Here is a 14,656-nt window from a genome sequence, read left to right as displayed (position 1 = left end):
CACTGTCTAGTGGGTCTAGATGACCCAACTCCAAACGTTTAAGTGCATAGATGGATGTTTTCTCCACATTTAAGTATGCCCTTGGATTGTGGACATTTCCAGCGTTGATGCTCATTTACCACCACTGGTCAGTGTCCCTCAGCATCTGTATGGACTTCATGTGCAGGAATGATTTGGCTAGACTACAGCGTTTCTTCCTTTTAAACTGCTGTTTAACAGATAGGCGGAACTGCTGGTTTCGAAGCTGCAGCTCTGATCCTTGGACATTTATGATGTGTCTCATTAGAGTCTTCATCACTGCTTCAAATTTCATCGCCTAGTTAAAGAAAAAGAAAAAGGAATTTAGAAAAGAGCAGCATTTTTTCAATGTTTTTACACAGTTACAATTAAAAGGATCACAAGAATTCTGAAACTCTGCACAACATGATATAATCTTGTCCTCACTGTCCTCCGGTAGACTGGCAACCTGTCCAGGGCGTGCCCTGCTCTTGCCCAACAGTAGCTCGTAAATCATTTAGGATCCCCATGACCCTTAAAAGGATTCAGTGAGTTCAGAGAATGGAGGGGGGGAGTTTTGAATTAAAAAAATAAACTGAAATACTTTTGAGGTGGTTTAGATTTTTCTTGGTGCATAACAATGCTAAAAGTTCTTTTTAAGTATAAAAAGGATTCCTTCTTGTGTTTGTGTTGCTGCAGTCCTCCCCCAGTATTGGATGACTGAAGAGGATCTCTGCAACCAGCAGAAGAACTTCAGAGTAGAACATGAGAAACAAGAACCTCCACATTATAAAAAAGAGCAGGAGGATCAAGAACCTCCTCAGATTAAAGAGGAGCATGAGGAACAAGAACCTTCACATTATAAAGAAGAGCAAGACGAACGACAACCTCCAAAGATTAAAGAGGAGCATGAGGAACAAGAACCTTCACATTATAAAGAAGAGCAAGACGAACGACAACCTCCAAAGATTAAAGAGGAGCATGAGGAACAAGAACCTCCACACTTTAAAGAAGAACAAGAGGAACTAGTACTGCCAAAGATTAAAGAGGAACCAGAAGGAAACCAACATGAAGAATCAACATTAACTGCAGATGAAGAGACAGAATCAACATCAACTACAGATGAAGAGACAGACCCACAGAAAACGGATTCTGAAAGAGTCCGTAAAAAATATGGTATAAGCTTTCATCAATTGTCTCAAGTTAAAATTCTCATGAGAACTCACACAGGAGACAAACCTTATTCTTGTAAAGAATGTGATAAAGGTTTTAGTCAAATATCTGATTTCAAAAGACACATGAGAACTCACACAGGAGAAAAGCCTTTTTCTTGTAAAGAATGTAAAAAATGTTTTAATCAAATATCTCATCTCAAAACACACATGAGAACTCACACAGGAGAAAAGCCTTTTTCTTGTGAAGAGTGTAGTAAGAGTTTTAGTCAAATATCTACTCTCAAAAGACACATGAGAACTCACACAGGAGAAAAGCCTTATTCTTGTAAAGAATGTGATAAAGGTTTTAGTGAAATATCTGATTTCCAAAGACACATGAGAACTCACACAGGAGAAAAGCCTTTTTCTTGTAAAGAATGTAAAAAAGGTTTTAATCAAATGTTTAATCTCAAAAGACACATGAAAAATCACACTGGAAAAATGCCTTTGTCTTGTAAATATTGTGGCAAATGTATTAGAGATGAATATGATCTCAAAATTCACATGAGAATTCACACGGGAGAGAAGCCTTTTTCTTGTAAAGGATGTAAAAAAGTTTTGTGATCAAAGTTATAGTTGTTTATCTTATCTCAACAGACACATGAGAACTCACACAGGAGAATGGCCTTTTTCTTGTAAATATTGTGATACATGTTTTAGAGATGTATTTCATCTCAAAACACACATGAGAATTCATACAGAAGAAAGGCTTTTTTCTTGTAAAGAATGCAATAAAAGTTTTAGTTTTTTATGTTATCTCAAAATACACATGAGAACTCACACAGGAGAAAGGCCATTTTCTTGTAAATATTGTGATAAATGTTTTAGTCAGATATCTCATCTCAAAACATACATGAGAATTCATACAGGAGATAAGCCTTTTTCTTGTAAAGAATGTGCTAAAAGTTTTAGTTTTTTATCTAATTTCAAAAAACACATGAAAACTCATATTGAAGTGAAACCTTTTTCCAATAAAAATTTATATAACGAAAATTCTCAACTTAAGAAACAAGCAGAAAAGAAGCTTGTCCACTGCTTTAAGCTGCTGTTTTCGTTGGCGCATAGGAGAAATGCAGAGTCAGACTGGGGCAAGTCTCTGTGTGCTGAAAGGTGCAGGTTTTGGCTAGCACATATGAAGAAAGGAGACGTGCGGCGCAAGTCTGTGTGTGTGTATGTGCTGAAAGCAGTAGCGTTTTCTAGCGCATTTAGAAAGTAAGAAAGGAGAAGTGGGCACGCGCAGCGTCTGTGTGTGTGCTGTGTGTTTTGTGCTTGTGTAGGATAAGAAGGAAGGGAGACAAGAGCGCGCAAGTGAGCGACCATTCAGTTTGTGATCAGTTAGGGAGAACAGTAACAAAAAAGTGTCCTCTAATAAAATCAGAGTCTGGATTTTTCTTATCAACCCACTCTAGAAACTCTGAGAGCCTGAACAGGGCATTAACATAACTGGGCCTTAACCCAGTGCACCTCTTGTATGTGTCAAAGGAGGAAAAATCCCCCATGACTGAGACCGCGCCCTACCATCCGGTGCGTCCTATGGTCGTGAAAATACGGTAATGTATTTTCATGACCATAAGGCGCACTGGGTTATAGGACAGTCTCAGTTATGGTTTGGTTTTTCTGTATTTAATACATACAAAAGGTGCACCGGGTTTTAAGGCACGGGTAAGTTAACACATACCAGTAAAACACGCATGTTAGTGTTGAACCGTTACTGCGTGGCTTCTGACTGCGGTCGAAAGACCCAAGGGAGATCCTCTCCAGGGCCGATGGGGGATCTTCCTTCAGGGTTCACTTCTCTGTTTGGACCCTCAGAGCCTCCAGAGCGGGTTAATAAAAGAACCAGTCTCCGTTCTTTTAGAGGAAATGTTAATTATTTCTGTTCTCTGTAACCGAGTAACACAGACGGAATGCACGCTCACGCACTCGCTTGCACTGAAGGCTCCCCCCCTCCTTCCTGCACACGCGTGGGTCCCAACACAGCGGCTTCAGCACACACACACTAAGTGTGTGTTTAAAAAGGCAGTGGGAGTTGGTTATGATTTACTTTTCATTTTTTCAGTCATAAAAGAGGATCCAAAACTTCATCAAAGTCCTAATCCTCTTTATCTGACATGAACAGCTGGGCTAAATTTCTATCAAACACACCAGGTTCCCTTTCGTCATTGTCAGAGTCTTTCTGGTGGCCGTCTGGCTCCTCATGAATGATGCCAGCTTTTGCTAAACCTCGAAAAACAGTCCATGCAGAAATGTTAGCCCAAGCTTTTACAATCCATTCACAAAGTGTGGCATAACTCGCCCGGCGCTGCCTCCCAAAACAACAAAAGCTGACGTTTCCTGCCCTGTTGGACATATCCTACCGCCCTGCTCCCGTTTTTCTGGGCATTATGACTCACCAGGATGTTAAAAGTCAGCGGCGCTTCGTCCATATTGGTGATGTGGCTGGGCTGGAGGTGTTTGTCAACGATCTTTCTACTGCACTAGGAGTGGAAGATGAACAGCTTTTCATTGTAGTCCGCAGGAAGTCGCTGCGGCATTGCAAACCTAGCCTGGATGGAAAGATGATGGCGTTTCATAAGGTGAAGGTGAATATTTTCTCTGTTAATAGCGTTACTGCCCTCAGTCGAATGGTGACTGCAGAGAAGCGTCTCCAAACTGTTCGCTGATCGTTAATCCATCGAGTCGCCTTTTTTCCACGGAAATTTAGCTGCTTCATCTTGACTTTTGGAGTTCGTTTTCTAGCTTCCTCCACTTGTGAATCATGGACTAATTCATCTTTAATTTTCTGCAGCTGCTCCCATGTTCCACCTTGTAGCTGATAGCTTGCAGTTTAAACCGTGCAACAGGGTTAGATAACTGCCTGAATAAAATGTATGCTGATAAAGTAAGTTTTGAATGCTTTAAAAAGAAATAATAAAATAGAACATTTAGTTTTTAGTATAAAATTACTTTTTTGAATATTACTTTTCTTTCTTTTGACTATGATTTTGAACAAGAAATTTGTCTCGTTGGATCACTTCAAAATACGTCACAGTTTCAAGGCATTGATATCGAGTCACTCGATTGAAAAAAAAATGTGCATGCATAGTTTCTACAACTAGAGATAGAATGTCAGGAAAAGAAGATGCCTGCACAATGGAAGCATTCAAACACTGATGAAGTTTACATGCTTTTAATTTTTTGTGGCATTAATTTATTCATGTAATGTAAATATAGAACATTGATCAAATGTTTAGATATAATCACTACCATCCTTAATGTCACAGCAGTGATGTCCTTAACAAGAGGCAGTGTGGTTTATGAACAACAACGCAATAGAAAATCAATTATTGGGTTGTGTAGATAAAGCTGTAACAGAGCAGCTCCTGCCAAATGCCTGCAGAAAATTTCAGACAAACCAAGTTGGGTTTTCTGATCCTAATGACCTAATGACTTTTTTCTAATTTTAACAGTCAGAGTCCAGTTAGCCTACTTTGGCTCTTAATTAGCTCACTTGTTTTTGTTAGTTTGTTTTATCATTCTCTTATTATAATCTCTTTTTTGGACAAACATGGACTTGCACCCAGTAAGAGGCATGTCTGATACTATTTTTGTGGAATACTTCCCAAAACTTCTGGGCCCGAAACAATCCGCTAATGTATTGTCTACACAATCAGCTGTTGTCCCCTGGCAAGACAAAATGCGGTCAGAGATTGCTGGGTTTTTTTACAGCGCTTTGGTAACAACAATTTCCCTGCCATACTATCAATAAAACATGCACACAGAACCACATTGATGCAGTCATTTACGTAAAAGGAGGCAGAAGTAAACATTGAATGGAAGTAAATGAAGAGTTTTCTAACATCCTGAGAACATCTTTCTCATACACCTTTTTTGGGTTGTCATCTATAAGCTACAACCATCAGAATCCACCTAAATCTGCTAAACTTCTATTTGCTTTTTTAATAGATGGACCTGTAAAGAGAAATGTGTTGTTTTTGATGATCCTGGTTTAATCTTCATCTCTTGAACAGTTTAATTGTGGTTGTAGTTTATGCTGATACAATGTGTCTTTGCCTGTGTTACCATGACAACACTGGAAATGTTTGGTTCAATTTAAACACTTTTTATGTGATCGGTAATAGTTTTGAAAGGTAGTGACTACAGTTTATATTTTTTGGGTCATATGAGCAAATAATTTCTTTAGGAAAGGATTTTCTCCAAAATGTATGAAGGAACAGGCGGATAAAGAACAAGACTGGTGTTTGTGTCTGGTGTTCTTGTGATTCCTGTTTTCTAGTAAACATTAGAACTGTTCCTCTATTCTTTTTGGTTCTCAGTGTTCTGTTCCAGTCTGTAATGTGAAGAATAAAGTGGACATGAACATCAGTCAGAAGTGTGGAGTCTTTCCCACAGTGTGGTTTCTGCTGTTTGTTGGTTCTCTGCTGGTTCCAAAGCTGGACTCTACAGGTCCAGTTCTGACTGCTGAACTCAGGACTGAGGTGAGATCACAGAGCTCCATCAGAAGCTGTGAAGAAGACTGAAGCAAACAAACGGCTTCTCTGTAGTTTTATCATCAGTCTGAGTGCAGCAGTGAGGTTCAGCTCCACAGAAATCTGTAAACTTCAGTCTGACTTTGAGTCTCTTTGAAATCCAGATTTGGTCTTGGAAGATGAATTCAGCATTTGCAGCTTTTATGATGTGTTTTTAAGATAAAATATTCCTTTATTAGTCCCACGAAGGGGAAAGTTCCTTGTTGCAGCAGCAGTACAGATAAGAGAGGAGAATATAAAAAAATATATATATATATTTTTACTTTTATCTGTTTTATCTTTTGAACAGGTTAGTCTTTTCACAGTAAACCTGCAAAAATGTTTCCTGGATGTTGGGATAATAAAGAGATTGATAAAGTTAATCAAATGATTTTTTCCTAAATAAAATGTGTTTAGTGTTGTAGATTAATCAGTTTTAAGTTAAATCTATTGTTACTCATTTAATGCATTTATATTTAAATGTAAATATTGGTCATTGATGCAAATACAGTAAAAAGGAAGGACTTTTATTTTGAAATCTCATTATGTATCAGTGCAGCTCTTCCTCTAGACATGGTTTTAGTTTTGGAGGAGACGGCCTTGAGATGAAGGAAGATGGTAAGAACAGAGCAGGAACAATCTGTCCAGATGGAAAGGGAATTGTTTCCCACAATCCCTTGGGGTGCTCATCTAACAGCAGCACCAAGTTACACCTTAGGTTAGATGCCACTGAATCCTATTCAAATGGACACGCCATGCTGCTTCATAGTGGAAGATATAAACTCACACAAACACAGAATAGTCACACAATAACAATATAAAAATAGTTCTGAAAATAGAAGTTCATATCAGGCAGAATTGTTGAACAGCTAAACCGAGCCATATGAGACTCTGAATGGAACCGAATGGAGATTTTAGCGTATCGTTACACCCCTAGACATAAATATGATGGAGAATCTGCAGTTTGGATCAGTTTCTATTGAAAAAGGTTGCATAAATATGACAGACAGCTTTCAGGTTCAGATGCAGTTCTGAAAAACAGCAGAAACATGATCTGATGGAGGCTCTCATTTATCCTCATTATTCTTCCAAACAGCCCAATCAAGTTGGCCCAAAGGCACATTGGCAGAGCAACATGTTGTCTATGAAGAACCTACTCAGCTGTGCTACAAATAACAACAAACATCCAAACCACAACGGTAAACAATCAAGACCAACACAACTGTCAACATCCAGAATCCAGCAAATATCCCAAACAGAACATTATTACCCACAATGCACCTGCACAGGTCCTGCAGCAGACAGCCTCTTTCCAATAACTTTATTAGTCTCATATTCTTAAAACTGGAAAGATTTTTCTTCAACATTTAAAACAGAAAACAGGAAATGAAAATATTTGACAATCCAGTTGATGAGAAGCTGCAGAAAGACTGAAATCCATCAGATTGTAAAAACGTAGAGGTGGTCCTGTGATGATGATGATGTAATGAAGATGAGACGCTGATGTCACTGATGTTCTGGCTGTTGATGGGCTGGATGTGGGTCCTGGTGGTGCTGAAGAATGAAAGATCCTTCTACCTGCAGTCATTCCTGAAGGAAGCTGATTGCAGCTGTTCTCTCCTGACAGATGGAATGATGGGAAATGAAGTTCATGTTGAAGTGTGGTCCAAGCAGAACAGAAAGGTCTCACCTCAAAGTCAGGACTTGGATCAGCTGCTGTTCTCTGGGAGCGTGCACGTGCTGCTGCATGTGCTTCTGTCATGGCGTTCTGGATGAGCTGCTGAGGTCTGTTTGCATCAAGACTCTCAGCTGCTTTAGTCAAACTGCTGAGCGATGGAACAATGGAGCCGTTTCTGAAGGAAGAGGATCAAACATGATGCTCTGCATCCGTTTGCTTCAGGAAGTGGAGGTTTTTTAGAGTCTCCAGACTGTTTCTGAACGGCCAAAGAAAAGCAGCTGATGTGGTTCTGTCTCCTACCAGCAGGGAGCGCTCTCAGCCGGACAGAACAGATCCTCAATGCTGCTCTGAGAAGGACTCTTCTGTTCCAGAAGCAGAGACTGTTCACATCCAGGAGAATCTGGACTCCAATGAATCCCAGAGAATCTCCTCTCTGCTGTTTGGACACTTTGACCAGCAGAGGGCAGCAGAACTTTCAGCAACTCTGGATCTGATCCCACAAAAACAATCCATGGATGATCAGATTTCAGAAGATTTGAAGGATCAAAGACAAAGATGTTCTGAAGAGAAGATGTGAGAAGAAAGTCCAGAATGAATCCACTCTGACTTCTCCTCATGTCTCTGAAGCTTGTGTCTTCATGTCTTCACCTCAGAGTTTCTTCTGGATTCCATGTGGATCAATAATATTGATCATGTTCTGTTGTCATTTTCCATCAGAACTTCAGGCTTTTCTCTGCTGATGATCTCTGAGCTGAACTTCTTGGAGGAATTCCTGAATCTGGGATTTGGAGCAAACAGTCAGATCAAAGGAGGTTTCCATTTCTTCTAAGCTCTGCCAGAAGAAAAGAGCTGAAGCTTGAAGCTGAAGCAGCATTTGCTCAGAGAATCTGTCCTCCAGACCAACAAGTCCCACCACAGCCTTGAAGACGTTTCCAGAAGCAGCAGCAGACTGTGTTCCCATGACGATGCTGAAGTCAGCTGCTGCTCTGCAGGAGAAAGTCTGCAGCTCCTCAGTCAGGAAGCTCTTTCAAGCTCGTGCACATCTGTCAGTGCAGCAGCAGAAAGCCTGTTTCCCTGCAGGAAGTCTGAGACTTTTCAAAGTAAGAGCCTCATGTTGGCAGAGATGGGTTGGATTCTTTGATGCTCCAGTGTCTTTTGGATTCAGGATGAGTTCATGCAGATCTAGAAATCCCACCATGATGATCATCCTTGAGGAATTTCAAAATAAAAGACTTACAAACACCACAATCACTGCTGGATGATAAATACATTTACTCTTTATTTTCTGTAAATAAATAATATTTATCAATAAATCCTTGATTGTAAATGATGGATCTAAAGTTGAAAAGAAGTCAAAGTGCTGACTCAGCACAGATCAAAGGAGACACAGATGATTTCCTGGAATGAAGAAAACATCAAACATCATGATGTGATCTGGAACTGAGCTGTTCTTCAGAAGATCCTCCCAAACATGGAAACTGTTGCTGCAACACGTGAAGGTTTGGTTCTGTTGATAGTGAGATCTGATGGATCAGAACCAGACTTCTGTCAGCTGGAACTGGGGCTTCTTCCAGACCATGACATGTTGTTCAATAAAGTTCATTCCAAAGCGTGACTGATTCATGAAGTGGTTCCTTGAGCCGTGAGTTTTGCCAGCAGCAGGAATCCCTGAGAGTTAGGAGACAGTTTGTGGAGAGAGTTTGTAGATTTAGGAGAAACCAACGTTTGAAATGAAACCAAAGTGTCCTAAACCAAAATCACTGAGCACATCTCAATGTTCCACAAACAGTCATTCTCCACAGTGGACCGTCACCACACACTTTACAAGACAGTTTTTCACAACTTTATGACAACAAATCCTGAAATTGTTCCATTCAAGGAAACATTGACTAATATTTGTATTGATGCTGTTTTCCATCTGTGTTTTCAAACCTGTTCTGATTCTGTTGGAAAAGCCTTTTGTTTTGATTTCTTCAGAATTCTGGCTCAAAAAGACCAATGACAAATGAAACTCCAATAAAGTTGCTTTATAATGAGAAATGAAATGTTATTTTTATTGAATTATCAAATGGAGACTCAGCTTCAGGTGATAAAAAAGGTTGGTGCTATTTCCAGTTTTAGAAAGAACATGCCTTCTGCACAGTTTGCAGTGAACGTTACTCATTTATGTCAGTTTTTAATGAACTGAAATACCTCCACACGGGAGAAGACATTTAATATATGACAACATATTTTCTATCGGGTGAAATGATAACACAGTTTTACACAGAAATACCTTAGGTCTTTTACTTTTTAACTCTTTCTGATTTGCTTTAAGAAAGTATCAAAGTAATTTCTTGGTCTGAACACGTCTTTCTTGTCGTCTAACTGTAAACTCCAATTCAAACATGCTGACTAAACAAGGACAGATTTCCTAGAGATTTCCTAATTCTGCTTCCATGTGATCACATGAAAACAGTCCAATGTTTTGGATTCTTCTTCTTCTATATCATTGACATTAAAGCTGCAGCTCTGTCACCAGGAAACAACATGTGACAGGTCCCAGTTTTTGGTGGAACACCGTCTCTGTGATGCTACAGACGCTGCTAAAACACAGTGGATTTCATTCTGTTCTATGGAGAAAAGACTGTTTGATTCATGTCTGATGAATTCATCTTGGAGTATTTATCCTCCACGTCTAGAAGTCCGCTCCGTGAAAATCCTGTCCCACTTTAAAGCGGTCCGCGTTTCCATGGTGACCGAGGGAACAGCTGGTTAGCATCTTTCTAACTTGACTGAACTGAGGGTTGGGGCTTCCAGCACAGAACCAACCTGAGAGCAAATGAACATTCAAATCCTCCACAAGCTAAACCCCATCAGCGTTGGATTGCTGCTGACAGACAGACTTCATTGATGGCATCTTCCGTTCTGGACCTGACGTTTAGCACACCATAGCTGGATTCCAGAGCGCTTCATCAAAGCGCCTTAAGCCCGTTTGGACTCTGGCGCTCCACGCGCTGGATGAATAGTGGCGTTTGGAGGAAGTGCGGCTGCGCAGTCCGTCACTGAACACCGTCACTGCCTGGACCTCTTTCTGGGTCCTAGTGCCCTAAAGGTTACAGCTCCAGGTTACACAAGAAAAAAGTCCATTCTAGAGGCCACTCTGACGTCATCATCATCAAAGACAGCGTTACCTAGCAACCATACCAAGACCATAGCAGCTATAGAGGGAAACACAACAAACCATCAACGGCGGTTAAAGCAGTCAGACGTTTGTTCTGCAGCTCAGCAAAAATCTCTGCTTTAGGTTTTGGGGAGAAAAACAAAGGAAAACACACGGAGAAGGATTCTGCAAAGGAAATCCCAAGTTCTATTGGTAAGTCAGCGTCCTGGAAACATGCTTTGTTGGTTCTGAAGTGGCATGAATGCAGACTTAGATTGGTTTGTTTCCTTGGATTCTTCAGATGGATTCAAGCTGTAAATGTTGTCAGCATAAAGCAAGTTTGGACTAAACTAAAGCAGAAAGTGGCTTTGAAGATGGTCAGGAGAAATGAGGGCTTTTTTCAGGAATTCTGGGAAGAGGAGGACTTCTCCAAACAACCAGAATCTAGGAGGAGGTTTTTTCAGCATTGAGATCAGGATTTAGCATGAGCTTCAATCCCATTTTTGTTCAATCCAAATGTTTACCGTCATATTCAGGAGTTCAACTCTGAAAGCCACCATGACATCATAGACATTAAAGACCCTGTTACCTAGCAACCACACACAACAAACTGTAGACTATTCAAACTGGACATTTTGGGGCAACAATTCTTTTCTAACTGCAGTTTTTATGAAAAATCCAAATGATGGAAACAGATTGTGTAAAGGAAATGAGGATCTATTGGTGAGTCACAGTCCTGGAAACATGAGTTGTGCTCTGATGAAGACGCCTGATCCAAATGTGGATTTTTGAAATGTTCTTCATGAGATTCAAACTGATTGAAGCTTTGAATTAAAGGTGTCAACACATTTCTGCATTGGATTCATTCTGTTTCAGTGTCTAAGGTTGGTTTTGTGGCAGAAACCAAGTTTTTGTTGAACAGTAGCATTTGAAAAAGCAGAAAGTGGCTTTGAAGATGGTCAGGAGAACTTCTTTGAAGAGGAGGACTTCTCCAAACAACCACAACCTGAAGGCCTGTTCACACCGGGACGAATTTCGCCGGCGATTTTCGCTGACGTTTAACGCCTCGTGACTAAACAAGGGGCACCAATGTGAGTGTGCACACCGACGCAAAAAACGCAACGCGTAAAAGCGTCATTTTTTAAAAAACGCCTCGGGTTCGTTTTTTTGGTCTGACGCGCTGCGTCGAAATCTATTCGACCAATGAGAATGGCGCTTTTGCACACGTGTCTGGAGCTTTTGAAGTTGAACAAAATAATCCCCCTCTTGTTACAGTGAACCCAACGGAGGAGACTTTGGACCGCCGTCTGTTCATCTGGTCTGTGTAAGCGGCTGCTGGACTCAGGAGAACCGTGTCTCTTGGGAGATTTGTATCTTCACAGCAGCATTGGTTCCAGTCTGTGTTTCTTCAATGCAGCTGCTTTCAAATGAGGCTGAAGGTCTTCCTCACAGGACGAGGCTGGACAGATCAAGCAGGACTTGATGGCTTTCAGTTTTCTTCCAGTGCAGACGTCACAGACCACATCTTCACGTCCAGCAGAGCAGAGACCAGCAGCAGCAGCTTGGAGTCCGCTCTTCTTCAGCTGCTCCACTAAAGCTGCTGACATGACATTTTTCCCCAGAACAGGCCTCGGTGTGAAGGTCTTCCTGCACTGAGGACAGCTGTGGACGTTCTCCTCTGCATCCCACAGTCCTTGAAGACACTTCCTGCAGTAGCTGTGTCCACAGGGAATAGTCAGCGGATCCTTCAGCAGATCCAGACAGATGGAACAGCAGAAGCTCCATTCATCCAGATCCTTCCTGCTCATTTGGCTGCAGAGTTCCAGTTGAAGAAGCTGCAGTTCTTTCTGCACTGAAGGTTTCCTCACAGCTTGTTTCCCTTCCAGACTCTGAACTTTCAAAGGTTTTGTCATCAGGAGGATTTCAGGATCAGAGTCCAGGACAGTCTGGGATTTCACTGAAGACTTTACTGCAACTCAGAAACATTTATTGGTTTAGCTGTCAGTCAAAGATCATGAAAAAGACAAAGTCCAAAGTTCTTCATGTTATCAACAAATGTTGAGTTTAGCAGAAACAGTCAGACGTTATTTAATTTTAGACAGACTCTGGAACTAAGAAGAGATATTTCTGCCACTAAAATAAGTAAGACAGACAGAAAAATCCAATAAATGCTAAAAATCTTGATTTGTACTGAAACTTTATACATTTTTTGTTGGATCCTGAAATAATAAAGTCCTGTTTCTATTCATCTTAACAGCAGCAGCAGCTCCAGAGTGGGCTAAGAAAGACTCCAAAACTTTTGGGGGAGACACCTTATTTTTAATTTACGGTTCTTTGACACTCCCCCGCTCTGCGCTCACACCCCCTCTGCTCTCCATACACACACACACACGCAAGCACACACCCTCTCACACACACACACACGGTCCCGATCATACACGCCCCCCAAAGAAATAAACGGCTTCTAGCCTGTTCCATAGCAACGGTGTCCCGCTTCATTAGTTACCGTTTGCGTCCGGACCGGGAACAGCGGTTTCCAACTACGGTCTGAAGCCTGAGGCTGAAAGGTAACACGCTGACAGCAAAATCAGCGCACAAAAAGCACCTTAATGAGTCATGTGATCTCAGTTGGTGGTGTCCTTGACGTCACTGAGGTACGACTCGCATTTACTGGGGAATATCCGATCTGTCTGCTTACATGGCACACGCAAATGCACGTATCCGATTCATTTCAGATTTATTTCCACATATGAGAGAGGCCTGTATCTGATCTGAGAAAAACGGAATCCATGCGCTTTTGTCCTGCTTACACTTTCACCGATCATATCCGATCTGTGGCACGTGAGAGGAAAAAATCGGAATTGGGTCACTTGAACCATGCAGTGTAAAGGCGGCCTTAAATAGGTTCTTCTTGAAGAATGGAAAAAGATAGATGTTGTAACAACTTGTTCATTCCATGCCTAGAAGACTTGTCGTTGTCCTTAAAAACATCACAGCCTCATTACAAAATACTAGATGTAGTAGTTTTTGTTGCAGGGTGGATTTGCTTAAACCAATTGAAGTAAAATTGGTTTATATAAAAGCTACTTAGAGACAACTAAAAGCAATAGAAATCATTATCGTGTGGGCGTAGTGGACCTCACCAAGATGGCGTCGCGCTCCGCGACCGTCGGCCAAGCTTCCAAAACGGGCGCGTCTCATCTAGTGATATAACTCATTGAGCATGAAGCTCAAAGGGCTTCTCTGTTTCTCTGAGGAAGGTCACATACCTATGTGGTGGAGCTGCAGCTGTGGTTTCCAGATGACATCCAGCAGTCTGCGCTGACGACAGAGCTCCTGCTCGTACTGGACGATGGTTCCTTCACAGAGTCTGCAGATTTCTTCAGCAGCAGCAGCTAGTCGCTCGCTGATCAACTCTCTCAGAGACTGAAGGGAAGACATGGTTCCTGCTCCGATCTTCAGCTCCAACTCCCACAAACACCGCCGTCCTCTTCACTGCAGCTCCGATCGATCATCTGCTAGTCTCACAATCAGTCACAGCAATCCACGTTGTCTTTCCGTTCAACACTTCTTCACTCATTTACGACACTTTGGAAAATGCTGAGAGTTCCCACACGAACCACGTATCGTCCTTTCTGTCCAAAAACCTCACAAACGTCCCAACAAAACACCACCGTCCTCTCAACACAAGCTAACGCTGCTAGCCTGCTAACAAGCTAACGCTGCTAACAAGCTAACGCTTCTAGCGCCTCGTGCTGTTCTTCTTCTTTGTTTGGCTAACAGCGTCATGGTACTTTAGCGCCACCAGCTGGTCTGGAGTGTTGTCTGTCGCTCATGTTATGATGACGATGGCGGGGGGAAAGAAATTAAGATTAATAAATAATAATGATAATGACAACAATATAATAAAACGTCAGAGCCACAGAAAGTGGTCTGAGAAGAAGCAGCTCTGAAGCTCTGCAGCTGACGGTGCAGCTTCAGGACTCATGAGGAGGACCACACTGCAGCGCCACCTGCTGAAGCATCAGAGAGTCTGCAGACAGAAGATCCTTCCAACAGCAAAGAGGTCTGCAGGAGCTCTTTCCACCACCAGCAACAACCTGAACCAAGCAGGACC

At 41.6% G+C, this 14,656-nt stretch overlaps 2 protein-coding genes across 2 annotated transcripts in view; one reads left to right on the top strand and one right to left on the bottom strand.

The window, feature by feature from the left end:
* The window catches only part of LOC144987113 (uncharacterized), a 50,920-nt gene extending 45,343 nt beyond the window's left edge, over positions 1-5,577 (top strand). Inside the window, exon 4 of the mRNA XM_078936062.1 lies at positions 697-5,577. Coding sequence (XP_078792188.1) covers positions 697-1,775 — 1,079 coding nt within the window. The 3' untranslated portion in view covers positions 1,776-5,577. The remainder of the gene's footprint in view (positions 1-696) is intronic.
* LOC144981346 (uncharacterized) overlaps positions 1-14,656 on the bottom strand; it is a 676,107-nt gene extending 661,451 nt beyond the window's left edge. Inside the window, exon 1 of the mRNA XM_078935911.1 lies at positions 13,809-14,656. Within this exon, the coding sequence (XP_078792037.1) occupies positions 13,809-13,980 (172 nt within the window). The 5' untranslated portion in view covers positions 13,981-14,656. The remainder of the gene's footprint in view (positions 1-13,808) is intronic.

Source organism: Oryzias latipes, chromosome 2, assembly GCF_053564925.1.
Source record: "Oryzias latipes strain Hd-rR chromosome 2, Olatipes_Hd-rR_3.1".
Taxonomy (NCBI): Eukaryota; Metazoa; Chordata; class Actinopteri; order Beloniformes; family Adrianichthyidae; genus Oryzias; species Oryzias latipes.
This window is presented reverse-complemented; position numbering and strand designations above follow the sequence as displayed.